Genomic DNA, 15,303 nt, shown 5'->3' on the forward strand with positions numbered 1-15,303 from the left:
CGAATCGAATTCAAAATACATTAGTCAAATCCCAAAAACTTACAAGCATAGGTTTCTCGTTTGGACCTTTCGCTACAATATTTAATTATGCAAACAACTAGATATGAGAAATGAAAAAATAAGTCCAACAAGAAAATATTACAGATATCAATATCCTATTATATTTTCGTGCATCGAAATATAACAAATACGAAGAGCAACATAAATAGAATTTTAGATGTAACGATTTAGAAATAGGTTGTTCCACCAACTTTGTGATACCGTGTAACCAGAATTCTCAGCAGCATGAACGATCCTAAAAAAAACCTAGTTAAATAACAGTGTGCACTCCATGGTGGTAATTCCAGCATTTAAGAGTTACTCTTGGACTGACGCCCGAAGGAACCTTGAATGAGATCTTAACCGACATCTCTTCACCAGGCACTAATGAAAAATAGTTATCCGAATAATGAATCGGAAGTATTCGACTGTCTTCTCCTTCCTTATGATCTATCTTCGAAGCATGAACCGAGAAATGAAGGAAGAATGCAACTCCGGCATCGCTTCCGTTTGTTTCTGCAACCTTTAAACCATTAGTTTCCTTTGAGAATTGTCTGTAAAGTCTCTGAAACAAACCTGTCGTGTGATTCGGGCTGGTTCCAACGTTGCTTATAGGTTTGAGTGATGTCATATCGAAGTCGCCATTGTCGTCTCTGATAGCAAAACTGTTCTTGTAGGTTAAAGTTTTCGGGTCGGGTTTCTTCGATTTGTTCAGCACATTCATTTCGATTTCGTATGTTGAGCCTTTGATGAATGTCTTTGATGTTATCTTAAGTGGTATTCCCTTGTTCCTGTATGGTTCCAGCAGCTTGTAATCTCCACCAGGAAGATGCAACCAGTAAAAGTTTCGGGATATTATGCTGTAGTCTGAAACGTGGTATAGTTTGAGTAGCAGAAAGAACACTGGTTTCGGGTTTTTCGACTTCGGATACTTCATCTCATTAATGGAAACCACTTTCTTTGGTGACAAGGAAAGCTTATCAAAAACTTTGTAATACGGACAAACTCCTTCAAGATCCCAGACTGATGCTTCTATGGCGACATTAGACAATTCCTCTGCCGTAGTATTGACAACCTGTTCATGAAAAAAAAGGAAGAGGAAAATAAAAACTTTCCAGTGAATTGCTGATTGCATAATTAATTACGACCACATCCGTTGTAGCATTTAATTCTTTCTAGTACTTACCTCTATGAAATATGTAGCAAGATTGAGCTGAACATGAATCGGCTCTGCAGCACTGCGACAACCATAAAAGCCGGCTGTCTGGTCTAAGAGGTGATCATAAAATTGACCTCGAAGACCTGTCCACGGATTCTGTGTCTTCCAAATCAAAACTCCGGTGTATTTGCTCCACATACGGGAAGACCAACCCTCTAATAAAGCTCTGTACTGAATGTAGTTAGCAAGTTGAGCCTGAGATGAACATGCAAAAAAGTTAATTTTAAAATCAAAGAGAAGATCAAATGCATTCCCCATAAAAGGAAAATGGTTTTCATGCAATACCTTCAAGCAAAAATCATCGAGATCCTTCGGGGTTCCATACAGTTCAATCTGGTCGTGAACTTTTCCGGGTTTTGAGTAAGGAAGATACTTGTGGTATTCCCAAATGGGATTTGGAACTTCTTCCGTGTAACCATTGGGAAGCTTCTTAAACAATGGAAGTTGCAACCCTTCAGGAGGCATGGTTGCTCTGAAAGTAGCTGCAACCGGAATTCCTACAGAACCGACCTCGGGGTTGAAACCATATTTGTAAAAGTTATCCTTAAAGAAGTCTTCAGGATTCTGGATTTGATAAGGGCCATCAGTAAAGTCTCCCTTTCCATTAGCAAAGCCATCCCACATGGATCCTTGGATATAAACACGCGTTCCATCCAAATATTGACTAGGGTCCTTGAACGCTGACAACTCTTCCAAGGACGTTATGTTTTCACCATGGGTCCCAAAAAATGGACGCAGTTTCAGGTCATTCTTTAACGCTGTGTTGATATCAGCTGGTGGAACCTGTTCGTTTCCACCGACCCAGAGAGCAAGACTAGGATGATTCCTTAAAAGCTTGATAGTATCTCTGGCACATAGCATGAAAAGATCATGGTCAAGTGGGCCATTTGGGTTTGATACTGGGACACCTCTTCCATCAACATCACCAGTAATCCAAAACTCCTGCCATACCTGCAACATTTCTACATTGATTACTTCAAAGTTAATCATGCACACAAGTTTACATAAACCCTGATACCCGAAACTAGCTGCATTCCTTAGTTTCACTTCTTGTAAGAAGAATTTTCAATTTCATAAAAGAGCATCTCATTGTTCCAAAAGGTTTCTAATTCGACTCTCATTCCTCTATCCTGTCCATCATTTTAGTTGGCTCTTAAATGAAATTATGCATGCACAAAATTACAAGTACGATAGCCCTTGCAACTAGCAAGCATCCATAAAATGGGCATAAACATAGACATATACAGAGATACAGAGATAGAGTAGAGCTTTACCAGCAAACCATAAATATCACAATAATGGTAAAATTCTGGTCTCTCGGCCAACCCACCACCCCAACAACGAATCATGTTCAGATTCATATCAGCGTGAAATTTTATGTCTGTTTTGTAACGCTCCTTAGAAAGCTGTAGCAAACAATCTGACAATATCCAGTTACCACCACGGATAAAAATAGGCTGTCCATTCACCTTGAACAACCTGTTAAAGGATGCCGAAATGAAACAGATTATAGAAATTCTACACGTAATGCTTTAATATTTTTCAAAATTGGTTTGTGAAGCATACCTGCCTCCAGTAGCTGTATCAATATGAGATTCAATTTTGCGGAGACCAAATAGCTGGGTCCATGAATCAGACTCTCCATGTCCCTTCACATCAACATTAATACTGACCTTATACATAGATTGCTTTCCCATGCCGTTGGGCCACCATAGGTTGGGCTTGTAGAAGAAAAGCTGCAATAGACAGCATAAGCATTTTTAACAAGGCAAGTAAATTTTAATGGCAACTTGCAATAAATGGATGCTTTGAACACATAACTACAGGTATCCAATTTCATGTTGCAGAGAGAGAGAGAGAGAGAGAGAAAGAATGTTATTTCAAAGGAAATACCATTAATGTCCTCTTTGATTTTCTTAATGAAAAAATAAAAAGGACGGTTGTAATTTTCTCGAAGAGATCCAATTTAGTCAAATATTGCTCCGAGTTCTCTCCAATGTGTCCTACTCTATCAAAATGAAAAAACTCATAAATACAAATAAACAATCAAGAAGGGGGGAAGGCAACTATTCATCTAAGACAACTAATTTGTAATGCAACCAAGGATGCAACAAACACAAATAAAAATAAATAAGAAAAATACCAACACTAACCTGAGGAAATGTATACTGAATGCGTGATCTAGAAGGGACTGAAACATGCTGAGTTTGAAGATGTTCCATTAAGCAAACATTTCCTTCAAGTTCTGTTGTCACTTGAATATTTAAAGAACATTCGGCAACCCAAGCACTTCTATTTTCCAATTCAATTGTTGCATGCAAATATACCCTTGTGTAACGGTCAAAAAACGATGAAACTAAGTGTGGATTAATTATTTTTACCGGCTGCATCCAAAGCAAATGAATCAACAGATGGCATTTAGATTAATTACCAAGTGTCATAAAAAATGAGAGAGAAGACATAAGAGCACCATCAACAAATGACATTTAGATTAATTACCATGTATCATAAAAAATGAGAGTGAAAACATAAGAGCACCATCAACAACTGATATTTAGGTTTAAACTGTGTGTTTACCAGATAACATAAATACATATGTAGGTACCAAGAATAAACTCAAAGTCTCAAACTAATTGTATGGAAAAGTCTCCATAAATAAGGGACAAATTATATGCAATAAAAAGGAAAATCATTTATGGCATCGTGGATAATTATGTACACTCAACAGTCAAGACTAACATGAGATACAAACATAGTACACTGAAGTTCAAGTCTTAATGTCTTATGCATAAATCTTACCCCGGTAACAGATATTGAGACTTCATCCCAGATACCAGTGTTCCTATCCCTGAGACAAGTAGATATCAGATATTAAGATATCATGTTTTTAATTCTTCAGAAAACAGGGATGGGATGCTAGCTGATAATTCAAAAAATTCTGACAGATAGAAGATTAGATGAAAAGATAATACAACAGAAAAAATGTAATATAATTACACTGATTAAACTCCATATACTAGTAGAACTGCATTGTTTTTCTCCCTGTACTACAAAGATTTTGCTCTTATGCACAATAATCTAGCTACTATAACGTGTTTAATTCCCTGCTGCTCCTCTTGATGTCCCTCCAAGCATTTTTTATAACCATATCTGCACTATTTCATATCCATTTGAATGGTGCATAAACATTTTGCTCATAAAACCAGTCTACCCAAAATATTCATATTTAGCATACCAATGACAATATGCACTCATATGTTCAAGGTACATCCCTCATCACATCAACTACACAAATGAAACTCTAAATATCGAGAGAAGTTGGTTGAAGAACCTTTAAGGAATGTACAAATCTTGCAACACATTATGTAGAGACAGGAACAGTTACGGTACACTAAGTCGCATTATTCATCAGAAAATCAAATACCAGGGGAAGAAACAAACAAAACAAAACTCAGACATTCAAAGTTACAACATTTCACCTCACTGGAGCAATCCAATCCCAACCTTCAACGTATTGTGTGGCAACATCTTTTCCAATCTAAGATGAGAAGAAAGGGTGTTAGCCATTAGGTTGAAGCTTTTGCTCACATTAATTAAATAACTAAGATTTAACCTCAAACTACAATGTTTGAGATCAAACAAATTAATGAGATTCTTTTGAACAAAGATGAGTACCTCATGATCCCCACCTTGCCCACCCTGAGGGGGAATGCTCCCAGGATGGTCTGGTGGGTGAACAAGAACAGCCATCAAGTTTGAACCATCAGGATTTAGGATATCAGTGACTTCAAGGGAATGCCTTCGAAACATCCCTTTAGGGAGGACCTTCTTGTGCCCATTTAAATAGACCTCTGCAGAGTAATTGATTGCACGAAAATTCAGATCTAAATGCTGATTTCCCGACTGCAAAATATAAAGTAAAAGAAACAGAGAATTTGTTAGTTGGATATAAGGTTTTCAAGATTTAGGTTGTACAGTTCAAAACAATGAAACATCTACATGGAATATAAACCAAAACCAAAATTTTATTGTTTTCAACTCATATTTAACCTCACAAATTTCACATAAAAACATTGCATACCAGCTTACACTGGAATTTTGTGAAAAACCAGAATGTGTAGTACTCCCTTCCAGAATCAGCTATATCAAGGATCATTTCATTTTCCAAACCATAAAAAGGATCACCAACAAAATTGTTCTTTACTAGAGTTGCCAGAACTCTGTACATAAAGAAAAAATTATCCAAACCATTAAGATGAGAAATCACATGCTAGCTCCAACAAGACAACCAACCATATATTCAAATTAAACTATAATATTTGTCATGACAAGGAGCAACATCATTTTTTCAATGTAGGTCCCTAGAAGCAGATAAAATCATCAAATATTTCAAACATTTAGCTAAAACCAACAATTTTAGTCCAATTTTTAAAATAAAACATGTTAATTTCAACCCGGAACAATGAGAAACAATTAAAGGGATTAAGAAATTTTCAAGCACATTGATCTGAAAATCGAACATTCCTTCCTATTGTTTCTTTTTCAACTTACCTTTACATTCCTAAATTGCTATAAACTGATAAAGAAAAGCTACAATTATGTTGCTATATCAACAAAACTTTAATTTTCAGTTTATTAAAAAATGTTACTGCTATTTGTTTTCAATGATTCAAAAAAAGTAGGAAAAAAAACTAACCAGACAGAACCTAAATATGAAATTTCATTTATTATCTATTTTTTTATAAAGCTTCCTCTCTTTTTCCTCGAAAGTAAATGATACGTAACTAACAATTTTCTCATCAATTCAATCTCAGTCAAACCTTTTCATTTCATATCATCAAACAAATAATTACTTTTCCTTATTAAAACAAGAGAACTCAAGCCAAACCAGCAAAACTCTCGGCATTCATTTAAGCAAATCAAAAACTAATTCGATTGCTATAAAATGCAAAAGTACTTCCCCGCACATAATAAAAATCAGAACAAATTTGACCGCTAAATATGCAGAGATTGGAGGTTTATTACGTTCCGGGAATGACAGCTTACATCCAAGGAGAGGTTGGGCCTTTTAGGAAATATACACCGAGTACAAGTAATTTTCCTATAACCAGATTAGTGAGAATGCGAAATAAAAGCGGAAAAATAATACCCGAAAATTGATAACAGAGTTCAGCCAATTGTGTTTACGTCTCCGGACTGCTGCAGATCTTTTACTAAGAGAGAAAATTTACAGGTGTTTACAAAACACACTACTCACAAAAAAACTCTCTAGTATTGGAAGGAAGAAATGATTTTGGGATGATTTTGAAGCTAAATGAACTAGGGTATTTATAGTTAAAACTTAGGGACTAATCTTTGAAAATACCCTAAAGTGCAATGACTAAAATGTAATTAATCATTACTTAAATTCAAAATCCTTGACAAACTTTGACAAAAATGGTAGCAGCCGGCTGCTACCACGTTTCTTGACTCAATTTTCAACAATCTCCCACTTGAAGACTGATTTTAATCTGTCTTCACACCTCGATCGATGCAGCAGCATTTCTAGTCTTGTTAATCTAGCATGCCAACTGAAGCTGAACACAACTTCAGTTTGTCCGTAGTCACCGTCTTTGTCAACATGTCTGTAGGATTTTGAGTTCCACTAATCTTTTCAAGTTTCAAAATTCCATCTTCCAGAAGAGACCGGATAAAATGATATCGCAATTGTATGTGCTTCGTCCTGGAATGAAAAGACGGATTCTTCGCTAGATGGATAGCACTTTGACTGTCGCAATACAAGACATTGTTTTCTTGTTTCTTGCCTAACTCTTCCAAGAAACTTTGGAGCCAAACCATCTCCTTGCTGGCTTCCGTAACAGCGACATATTCTGCTTCAGTTGTGGAGAGAGCAACTATCTTCTGTAGTTGAGAAACCCAACTCACTGCAGTTCCTCCTAGAGTATAGACATACCCTGTAGTGCTCCTTCTGAAGTCAACATTTCCGGCTAAGTCAGCATCTACATAGCCTGTCAGTATCGTATCTCCACCTTTGAAACAAAGTGCTTTGTTTGTGGTACCTCGTACTGAGGATCCATTTGACTGCTTCCCAGTGTACTTTGCCTGGATTATTCATGTACCTGCTAACAGCTCCCACTACTTGAGCAATATCTGGTCTGGTACAAACCATGGCATACATCAGACTTCCAATTGCTGAGGCATACGGCACCTTCACCATGTGTGCACGTTCTTCCTCCGTCTTTGGTGACTGTTCTTTGGAGAGTCTGAAATGAACACCTAAAGGTGTACTTACTGGTTTAGCATCTTGCATGTTGAACCTAGAGAGTACTTTGTTGATGTACTCAGCCTGTGATAACATCAAAGTCCCCGACTTTGTGTCTCTCTTGATCCTCATCCCAAGAATCTGCTTTGCAGCACCCAGATCCTTCATAGCAAACTGCTTCGACAATTTTTGCTTCAAGTGTATAATCTCTTGCATGTCTGAGCCTGCAACGAGCATGTCATCAACGTACAATAATAAAATAATGAAGCTGTTGTCGAACCTCTTGATGTAGCAACAATGATCTGCTTGGCATCTGATAAAACCACTGCTACTCATGAAGCTATCGAACTTCTTGTACCACTGTCTAGGAGCTTGTTTTAAACCATACAAGTTATTCTTCAACCTGCATACCATGTTTTTCTTGTCTGCCTCTATGAAGCCTTCTGGCTGCCTCATATAGATTTCTTCCTCCAAATCACCATGAAGGAAAGCTGTCTTTACATCTAACTGCTCAAGATGTAAATTCTCTGCAGCTACAATTTTCAACACCAGTCTGATTGTAGACAATTTTACGACTGGAGAGAAAATTTCATTGTAGTCAATACCTTCTTTTTGCTGAAAACCTTTGACTACCAATCTTGCTTTGTAGCGTTTGCTCTCATCGTTCTCTTCTTTGAACCTGTAAATCCACTTGTTATGGAGAGCTCTCTTGCCTGATGGTAATTCAGCTAATTCCCACGTCTGATTTGACATAAGCGAGTCCATCTCATCTTTCATGGAAGACTCACACTTGACTGAATCATCCACCTGCATCGCTTCATCATAGCACTCTGGTTCACCATTGTCAGTCAGCAACAAGTAGTGCAAAGAAGGCGAATACCGTTGGGTTGGTTTAGGAATTCTGGAGGAGCGTCTTAGTTCTGGTGTGCGTGGTTCTTCCTCTTGAACTGCTTCAGGACTGATCTGAACATCATTTCCAGAAATCTCCTCGAACTCAGCAAATTCCTTTGTTTCAGCTTCGGTATTACTTGATTTTGCGGTTTACCTGTCTTTGTACATCGCATTTTCATTGAAAATGACGTCTTTCCTTTGCATCAAGTTTACTTCTTTCAGCAGAGTTTATGTGTACATAAGAAATACAACCAAACACTCTTAAGTGTGAAAGGTTTATTTCTTTCTTGCTCCAAGCTTCCTCTAGTATTCCGCCATCCAAAGGAACTGAGGGTCCACGGTTGATCAGATAAGCTGCAGTGTTGATAGCTTCAGCCCATAGAAATTTGGGCAATCCGGCATGTATCCTCATGCTTCTGGCACGTTCATTCAGAGTTCTGTTCATGCGCTCTGCTACGCCATTCTGCTGCGGTGTTATGGGAACTGTTGTCTCCATCTTGATCCCATTGTTTGCGCAGAAATCTCTGAATCTACTGTCTCTGTACTCTCCTCCATTGTCAGACCTCAACCGCTTGACTTTCAAATCAGTCTCATTTTCCACCATGGCCTTCCATTTTCTGAAGGTATCAAAGACTTCTGATTTCTTCTTCAGAAAATAAACCCACACCTTCCTTGTTGAATCATCGATGAATGTGACATAATATAGTGAGCCTGCAAGATATGGAACTGGGGATGGTCCCCATACATCAGTATGAACCAACTCTTACCTTTCTGCCTTGGGTGTCTTGCCAATCTTTGCAGAAAAATCCAAGTCCGTACCATTGAACTTTTCAATTTTCACATTCCCTTCGTCTGCAGCCATCGCTCCCACTCGAATCTGGCTTCTTTGAATCGTTTTTGACAATTTCTGCGAACCGCCGTGTATTTGAACACCTCAGTCGACAAATTCGTATCGCCGACAAAATTTCACTATTCACAAAATTCACTATTCACCTGAATAGTAACCTTGCAGAAAAATTGGCAAAATTCACAACCAAAAGCTCATGATACCAGTTTTTAGGAAATATACACCGAGTACAAGTAATTTTCCTATAACCAGATTAGTGAGAATGCGAAATAAAAGCGGAAAAATAATACCCGAAAATACCCGAAAATTGATAACGGAGTTTAGCCAATTGTGCTTACGTCTCCGGACTGCTGCAGATCTTTTACTAAGAGAGAAAATTTACAGGTGTTTACAAAACACTCACTACTCACAAAAAAAACTCTCTAGTATTGGAAGAAAGAAATGATTTTGGGATGATTTTGAAGCTAAATGAACTAGGGTATTTATAGTTAAAACTTAGGGACTAATCTTTGAAAATACCCTAAAGTGCAATGACTAAAATGTAATTAATCATTACTTAAATTCAAAATCCTTGCCAAACTTTGGCAAAAATTGTAGCAGCCGGCTGCTACCACGTTTCTTGACTCAGTTTTCAACAGGGCTAGTGGGGGGATGAGTGGTGGGTGAGCTGAGTCCTAGTGAGTTGAACCTCGGTGGATCTCGCGGCGAGCCATCCCGAGTCAAGCACGGTCTTCTCTCCAACCTCCGGCATTGCCGAGTTTTGGAAGACGACTGTGTTTGGAGAGAGAAGAAAAGTGAGATGACATTGAGAGTATCTATCAGCGCGTTCGGAAGGAAACAATGTCGGCACTTAATTGGCGCCACGTAGAGCTTGTCGACTTGTTTTCTACGTCGGTCATTTCAAGGTGGATCTGTTTAAATTCTTCGGATTTTGTTTTAAATCTTTTGTTCTTTTTATCCCTTGTTTATACTGTAAATTTTGTCACCATCAATTTCGTTTTCACCGCTAATCCGTGAAATGCAGGATTTTGTTTATTACTTAAATATAAATTATTATATGTATTTAAAGATTTTAAGTAATTTTAATGATTAAAATGAATGTTATATTTTAAAATTAAGTTTAAGCAGTCATTTTCATAAGATCTATATACATTGTAGTCAACAATAACTATTACTCCAACATCTTTAATTCACTCTTTTTCTTAACCTCTTAAACGAGAATTTTGTAGCAATCGAATTAGTTTTTGAATTTTTATGATTCGTGCCTTCTATTATGCAAGTTGAATTATTGATACTTCATAATTATCCGAGTTTGAAATCTCGACTTTTAAACCCTCCCTCTCCCTCTCCCTTATAAATAAAAACCCCTCTAAATGTAAATATCACCAAACCAAAATTAATTGCTTATTCTCGCTTCTATCAATTTCTTCTATCAATCTAAGTATATTTTGTTATTGTTTTTATAAGGTAAATTATTTTTTATTATGTTATGTTTATTTTATATTTAATTATTTGAACAAATTTTATTATACTAATTATTTTGTATATTTTTTTGCGGTTGTAAAATTGGAAAGCGGGATAATACCTCGAGACATTTTGTCGATACAATAACAATATGAAATTATGTTATTTAAATTGTTGTGATTTTTTTAAATTTATTTGGATTAGTTTATATTTTAATTCATATATTATTTATTTAATTAAGCATATTTCAGTTATTGTTTTTGCATATATAAGACTCCCAGTCTTTAAAACTCTCAAAATGACTCTTGTTTCAGCTATTGTTTATTATAATGGAGAAATTCAAGAAGATGAAACCGGCGTCGTCTTCGCATCAAATCATTCTGTCAGAATATCCTTCAAGAGAAACATCACTCTTGAGGAACTAATAACTAAAATTTCAAGGAAGGTTCATGTTGGAAGTACTAAAAGATTGTTTTCACTTCAGTACAGATTTCCAACTACAATATTTTCGTTAACTTATACAACATTCAAACTCTCCAACGATGAAGATGTTGCTATGATGGTTGATTTTCATAATCAATATTCAGACGCTGATACACAGATGTATGCGATATTTGTTGAAGTTCGTGGTATGTCATTATGCTCCCACTATTGGCTGACTCAACAAGCTAATCAAGTTGACAGCCCAACTCAAGTAATGTGTAATGATTTTAACTTGTTAATGGGAAATTCACATCATGGTGCGATCCCATCAAGTTCAATGGGAGACATTCATCAACAACTTGTTATGATCTGTACCGAGACGGCTCCACAAACAACCTGTATGACAAATTTGCTTCCAGTTTAAGGGAAATGCATTCATCCGCCAATTTATTTGACCTGAATATGGAGATGTCATCGACGCATCAATCTGTACATTACCCATTTGACATGATGCCTTCAAGTTCCAGGGGAAGTCATTCAACTGCGAGCTTCTTCGACCTCAATGTCGAGATGCATTCAAGTTCAAAGAGAAGACATTTAACTACCAGATTGTTCGACCTAAATATTGACATCGTGGAGGAACCCTCACCTCCACCAGAAGAACATCTTCGTGAGTCAGATGCGGATGGTGCTGAGATTGGACTATTCGTTCAGCCAGAATCACCGCAGTTCAACATAGACTCCGATAATGATGATGTAGATGAAGTTCCCACAAATACGGTACACACCGAACCTCCAGTACACACGTATGAAGCTGACTATGGTGCAATGTACGGGCCAAAATTTATGGATATTTCTAATTTTGGTGACTACGGATTTAACTAATCAGTCAATGATGGTGATTTTATATAAAGGAATAGAGTTTTCATACAAAGAAGAAGTGAAAATGACAATTAAGAATTACAATATTCGTAATTTTGTTCAGTCCAGAGTGGACCGTTCCACCCCCCAAAAAGTATGTCTCCCACTGTGTCCAATGTGATAACAGATGCAACTGGATGGTTCGCGTATCGAAGAGGAATATGAAAAACAATATATGGGAACTAACAATATACAACGGTCCTCATACATGTTGTGCTGGAGGGATCAACCAGGATTATCCTAACTTGGACTCTAATATTATTTGTCAAGTCATCATGCCCATGGTCAAAGCAAGCTCCCATATAGCTATTGTGGTGTTAATTTCATCTATATAGTCGCAATATGATAGTATCACCTCATATAGGAAATCATAAAATCAAAGCATAATACCATCAAAAAACTTCACGGCGAGTAGGATGCATCTAACAACGAATTACCAAGTTGGTTTAGAGTAGTGCGCAGATTGAATCCTATGACAATTGTCGACTTTGAAACTTACCATGCATACTACAATAATTGAGTGTTTCACGGTCGATGCCAATTCTACCTTATTTTACTTACCCACAATGCATTAATGTTGTGAAATACTGCAAGCATGTGGTCCAAATTGATTGGACATTCTTGTATGAAAAATACAAACAAATTTTACTATTGGCAGTTATCCAATATGATATTCGCAACATTTTTCTAGTTGCTTTTACCCTTTTTGAAGGAGAAAATACATATTCTTGGGTTTTTTTCCTCAAAAACTTACGATTACATGCTGTCACAAGGGAAAACTATGTGTCATTTAAAATTGCAGTGTTGAGATCAAAGCAACAATGTATTCTTTGGGTTCAATGTAGCAACCACCCTATGTCCAACATCAATATTGTATCTGACACATTACTCTAACTATCATGGAAAATTCAAGAAGAATAATGAGCGCCAATTACTTGTGCACATGGGTATTTCAAAATTCTATTTTTTATTTCTCAATCATTTTCATTTTTTATGGAAACTTAACAGTAAGTTTTACATTTGATGCTCAGGTTACGAACTATTACCTAAAACATTTGAGTACATGCTTCAAGATTTATGAGGAAAGAATGATGAATGATACAATTATACAGTCTCATCAACAAAGAAATATGGGCAAATGCATATGATGGTGGATATCGATATGGACACATGACGACCAACTTGGCTGAGGCTATCAATTTGAGCTTAAAGGGGCACTCTATTTACTAGTAACGACTTTGGTTAAAACGACATATTTTCGCTTGGGAGCGTTTTTTGCCAAGTTCGGGGGACATACTCAAACTTAGATGTAAAACAGCCATGTCTATCACCCAATATTAGTTACATATATACAAAAAAGAATTGTTACATCAAATGGAATATCTTTAACAATATTCTCTAGAACCCATGAATTACTTCATGCCACATAGATGACACAACCTCTTCAAGGGATTCAAGCTAACTCGTTCAGAGAGAGTTAATCTACGAGACAGATGATGTGACTGTGGGTTTTTTCAAGCTCTAAAGTATACATGCTCTCATGTCATAGAAGTTTGCTTTCATACCCTTCAAGACTATAAATGTTTTGTGGATCTCGTATACCAACTTTCAGAAGGTATATGAATTTGATTTCACTCATAGGTAATGAGAAATACCTTGATGAGGTTCAAAATTAGCTTCCGATTGTACCAAATTTGTCCTTATTGAGGAGTACTGTCGTCCAAAATCCACTCGACGTCCAGAGAAAACAAAAGATGTGGGCATTGTAGAAACCTATGACACAACAGGAAAAAATATGCATCTCGTTTGTCATCAAGTAATCGTTGATGTTGTGCTGATATAGTTGTTGTTTATGAAATCTAAATTTCTTTTATTTAATTTTTATTTACTTTCAGTTAATGTCATTTGAGCATCACCAAGTAATGTGTTACTCAAGTGAAAATTAAATAAAAACATTACAAACTAAATACAAGAAAATAATACAACTCAAACAATAAAAGCAACTAAATAATAAAAATAATTTGAACAATTAAAAAAAATTAACAAACCAAATAAATAAAAAGTCTATAATTAAATAAAAACTTTACAATTGCTGGTAAACAAACAAAATTAAATAAAACATGATAAACTAAACAACTCTATCGGTGTTTGCGTCTCGAATATGTTTCGTAGGGAGGTGGATGTCTGTGTCGATGAGGATTTCTTCGTATAACTTGTTCTTCCTCCTCACTCTCATCATCATTATCATCATCAGAAGTATATACATTTTTTTGATTAGGGACGAATGATGATGTAGCACCTCCATAGAATAATGACCCTGGAGGTGTACGTCTAACTATCCCACCGCTCACAAAAAACTGTGAAAACTACGAAAACACCGACAGCGATGAGTGCAAAAACTACACCGGAGGTTTCTATGTATGTGGTGAACCTTCACCTGCCAAATAACCAGTATATGAACCCTAAGTTGGATCTTCAAACATAAAAAATAATATCCGCCAGGAGGGGTCATAAAACTCTGTAGTGGCATCTGACCCAGCTGTAGTGGCATATGAAATGGTTGTAGTGTCATCTGATACGGCTGTGGTGCCATATGAAACGACTGTGAAATATACACCGGTGTAGACGGTGGCTGTCGTGATGGTTCAGGTGCTGCAGCTGAGGACGAACTGGAAGCCCCTGCTCATCGTCTACGAGTTGGGGGATGATGATGCAATGACGGTAGGTGTCTTGTCGACGTCGATGAATGCTCTCGTCATGTGCTTCCTCGAAAAGTAAGAACGTTTTCCTGTTCTTGTTGAACCACTCATAATAATCATCCACAACCAAGTAATGATCCAAATAAATGGGCTCCGTACGGGGAATGCGCCCATGTCGATCCTCCCATAACATTACCCACTCAATGTGCTTCAGCAGCCAGTCGACTTCTTTTTTTGCATTGTTTATCGATGATATGCATATCGTTGAGATTATTATGTGCTTCCGGAATGGATCTTACAAAAACAAATCAGCAGAGCACGATATTAGTAGGATGCCACTCGACAATAGCATAACATATCAGAGGGACCACAGCCATCCAAACATCTAATGGGTCTCTCAAGTGATGTGAGATGCAAATTCTAATTTCTTCAATAAAATAAGGAGTCTATTGAAACTAAAACTAATATATATAATTCTTATCAAAATAATATTCTAATTATATAACGATAATTAAAAGTATATAATAATATTTAAATG

The 15,303-nt window shown here is 36.7% G+C and overlaps 1 protein-coding gene across 2 annotated transcripts; it reads right to left on the minus strand.

The window, feature by feature from the left end:
* Positions 1-110: 110 nt before the first annotated feature.
* On the minus strand, positions 111-10,042 carry LOC120154013 (mannosylglycoprotein endo-beta-mannosidase-like). Of its 2 annotated transcripts, XM_039165872.1 has the most exons (12): positions 9,900-10,042; positions 6,284-6,323; positions 5,340-5,478; positions 4,934-5,161; positions 4,738-4,796; positions 4,058-4,106; positions 3,412-3,642; positions 2,825-2,994; positions 2,533-2,737; positions 1,544-2,209; positions 1,226-1,453; positions 111-1,114 (listed from the first exon to the last, which is right to left on the minus strand). In XM_039165872.1, the coding sequence occupies exons 3-12, from the start codon at positions 5,412-5,414 to the stop codon at positions 311-313; spliced, it is 2,715 nt and encodes a 904-aa protein (XP_039021803.1). In that variant the 5' UTR covers positions 5,415-5,478; positions 6,284-6,323; positions 9,900-10,042; the 3' UTR covers positions 111-310. The 2 variants fall into 2 exon arrangements, with proteins under 2 accessions (XP_039021803.1, XP_039021804.1); XM_039165873.1 differs by lacking the exons at positions 6,284-6,323; positions 9,900-10,042 and having other exon boundaries at positions 5,348-5,477.
* Between the last annotated feature and the right edge of the window lie 5,261 nt (positions 10,043-15,303).

The sequence above is a fragment of the Hibiscus syriacus genome, unplaced genomic scaffold (assembly GCF_006381635.1).
Source record: "Hibiscus syriacus cultivar Baekdansim isolate YM2019G1 unplaced genomic scaffold, ASM638163v2 tig00111105_pilon, whole genome shotgun sequence".
Taxonomy (NCBI): Eukaryota; Viridiplantae; Streptophyta; class Magnoliopsida; order Malvales; family Malvaceae; genus Hibiscus; species Hibiscus syriacus.

Bases quoted from the DNA above. Each gene is read 5' to 3' on its own strand.
- LOC120154013 (XM_039165872.1), bottom strand. From the start codon at position 5,414: ATGATCCTTGATATAGCTGATTCTGGAAGGGAGTACTACACATTCTGG. The intron at 4,797-4,933 runs GTACTCATCTTT...TTCTCATCTTAG, and splicing joins GGCAAGGTGGGGATCATGAG to ATTGGAAAAGATGTTGCCAC. The intron at 2,995-3,411 runs GTTAGTGTTGGT...TGTCTATTGCAG, and splicing joins TTCAGTATACATTTCCTCAG to CTTTTCTTCTACAAGCCCAA.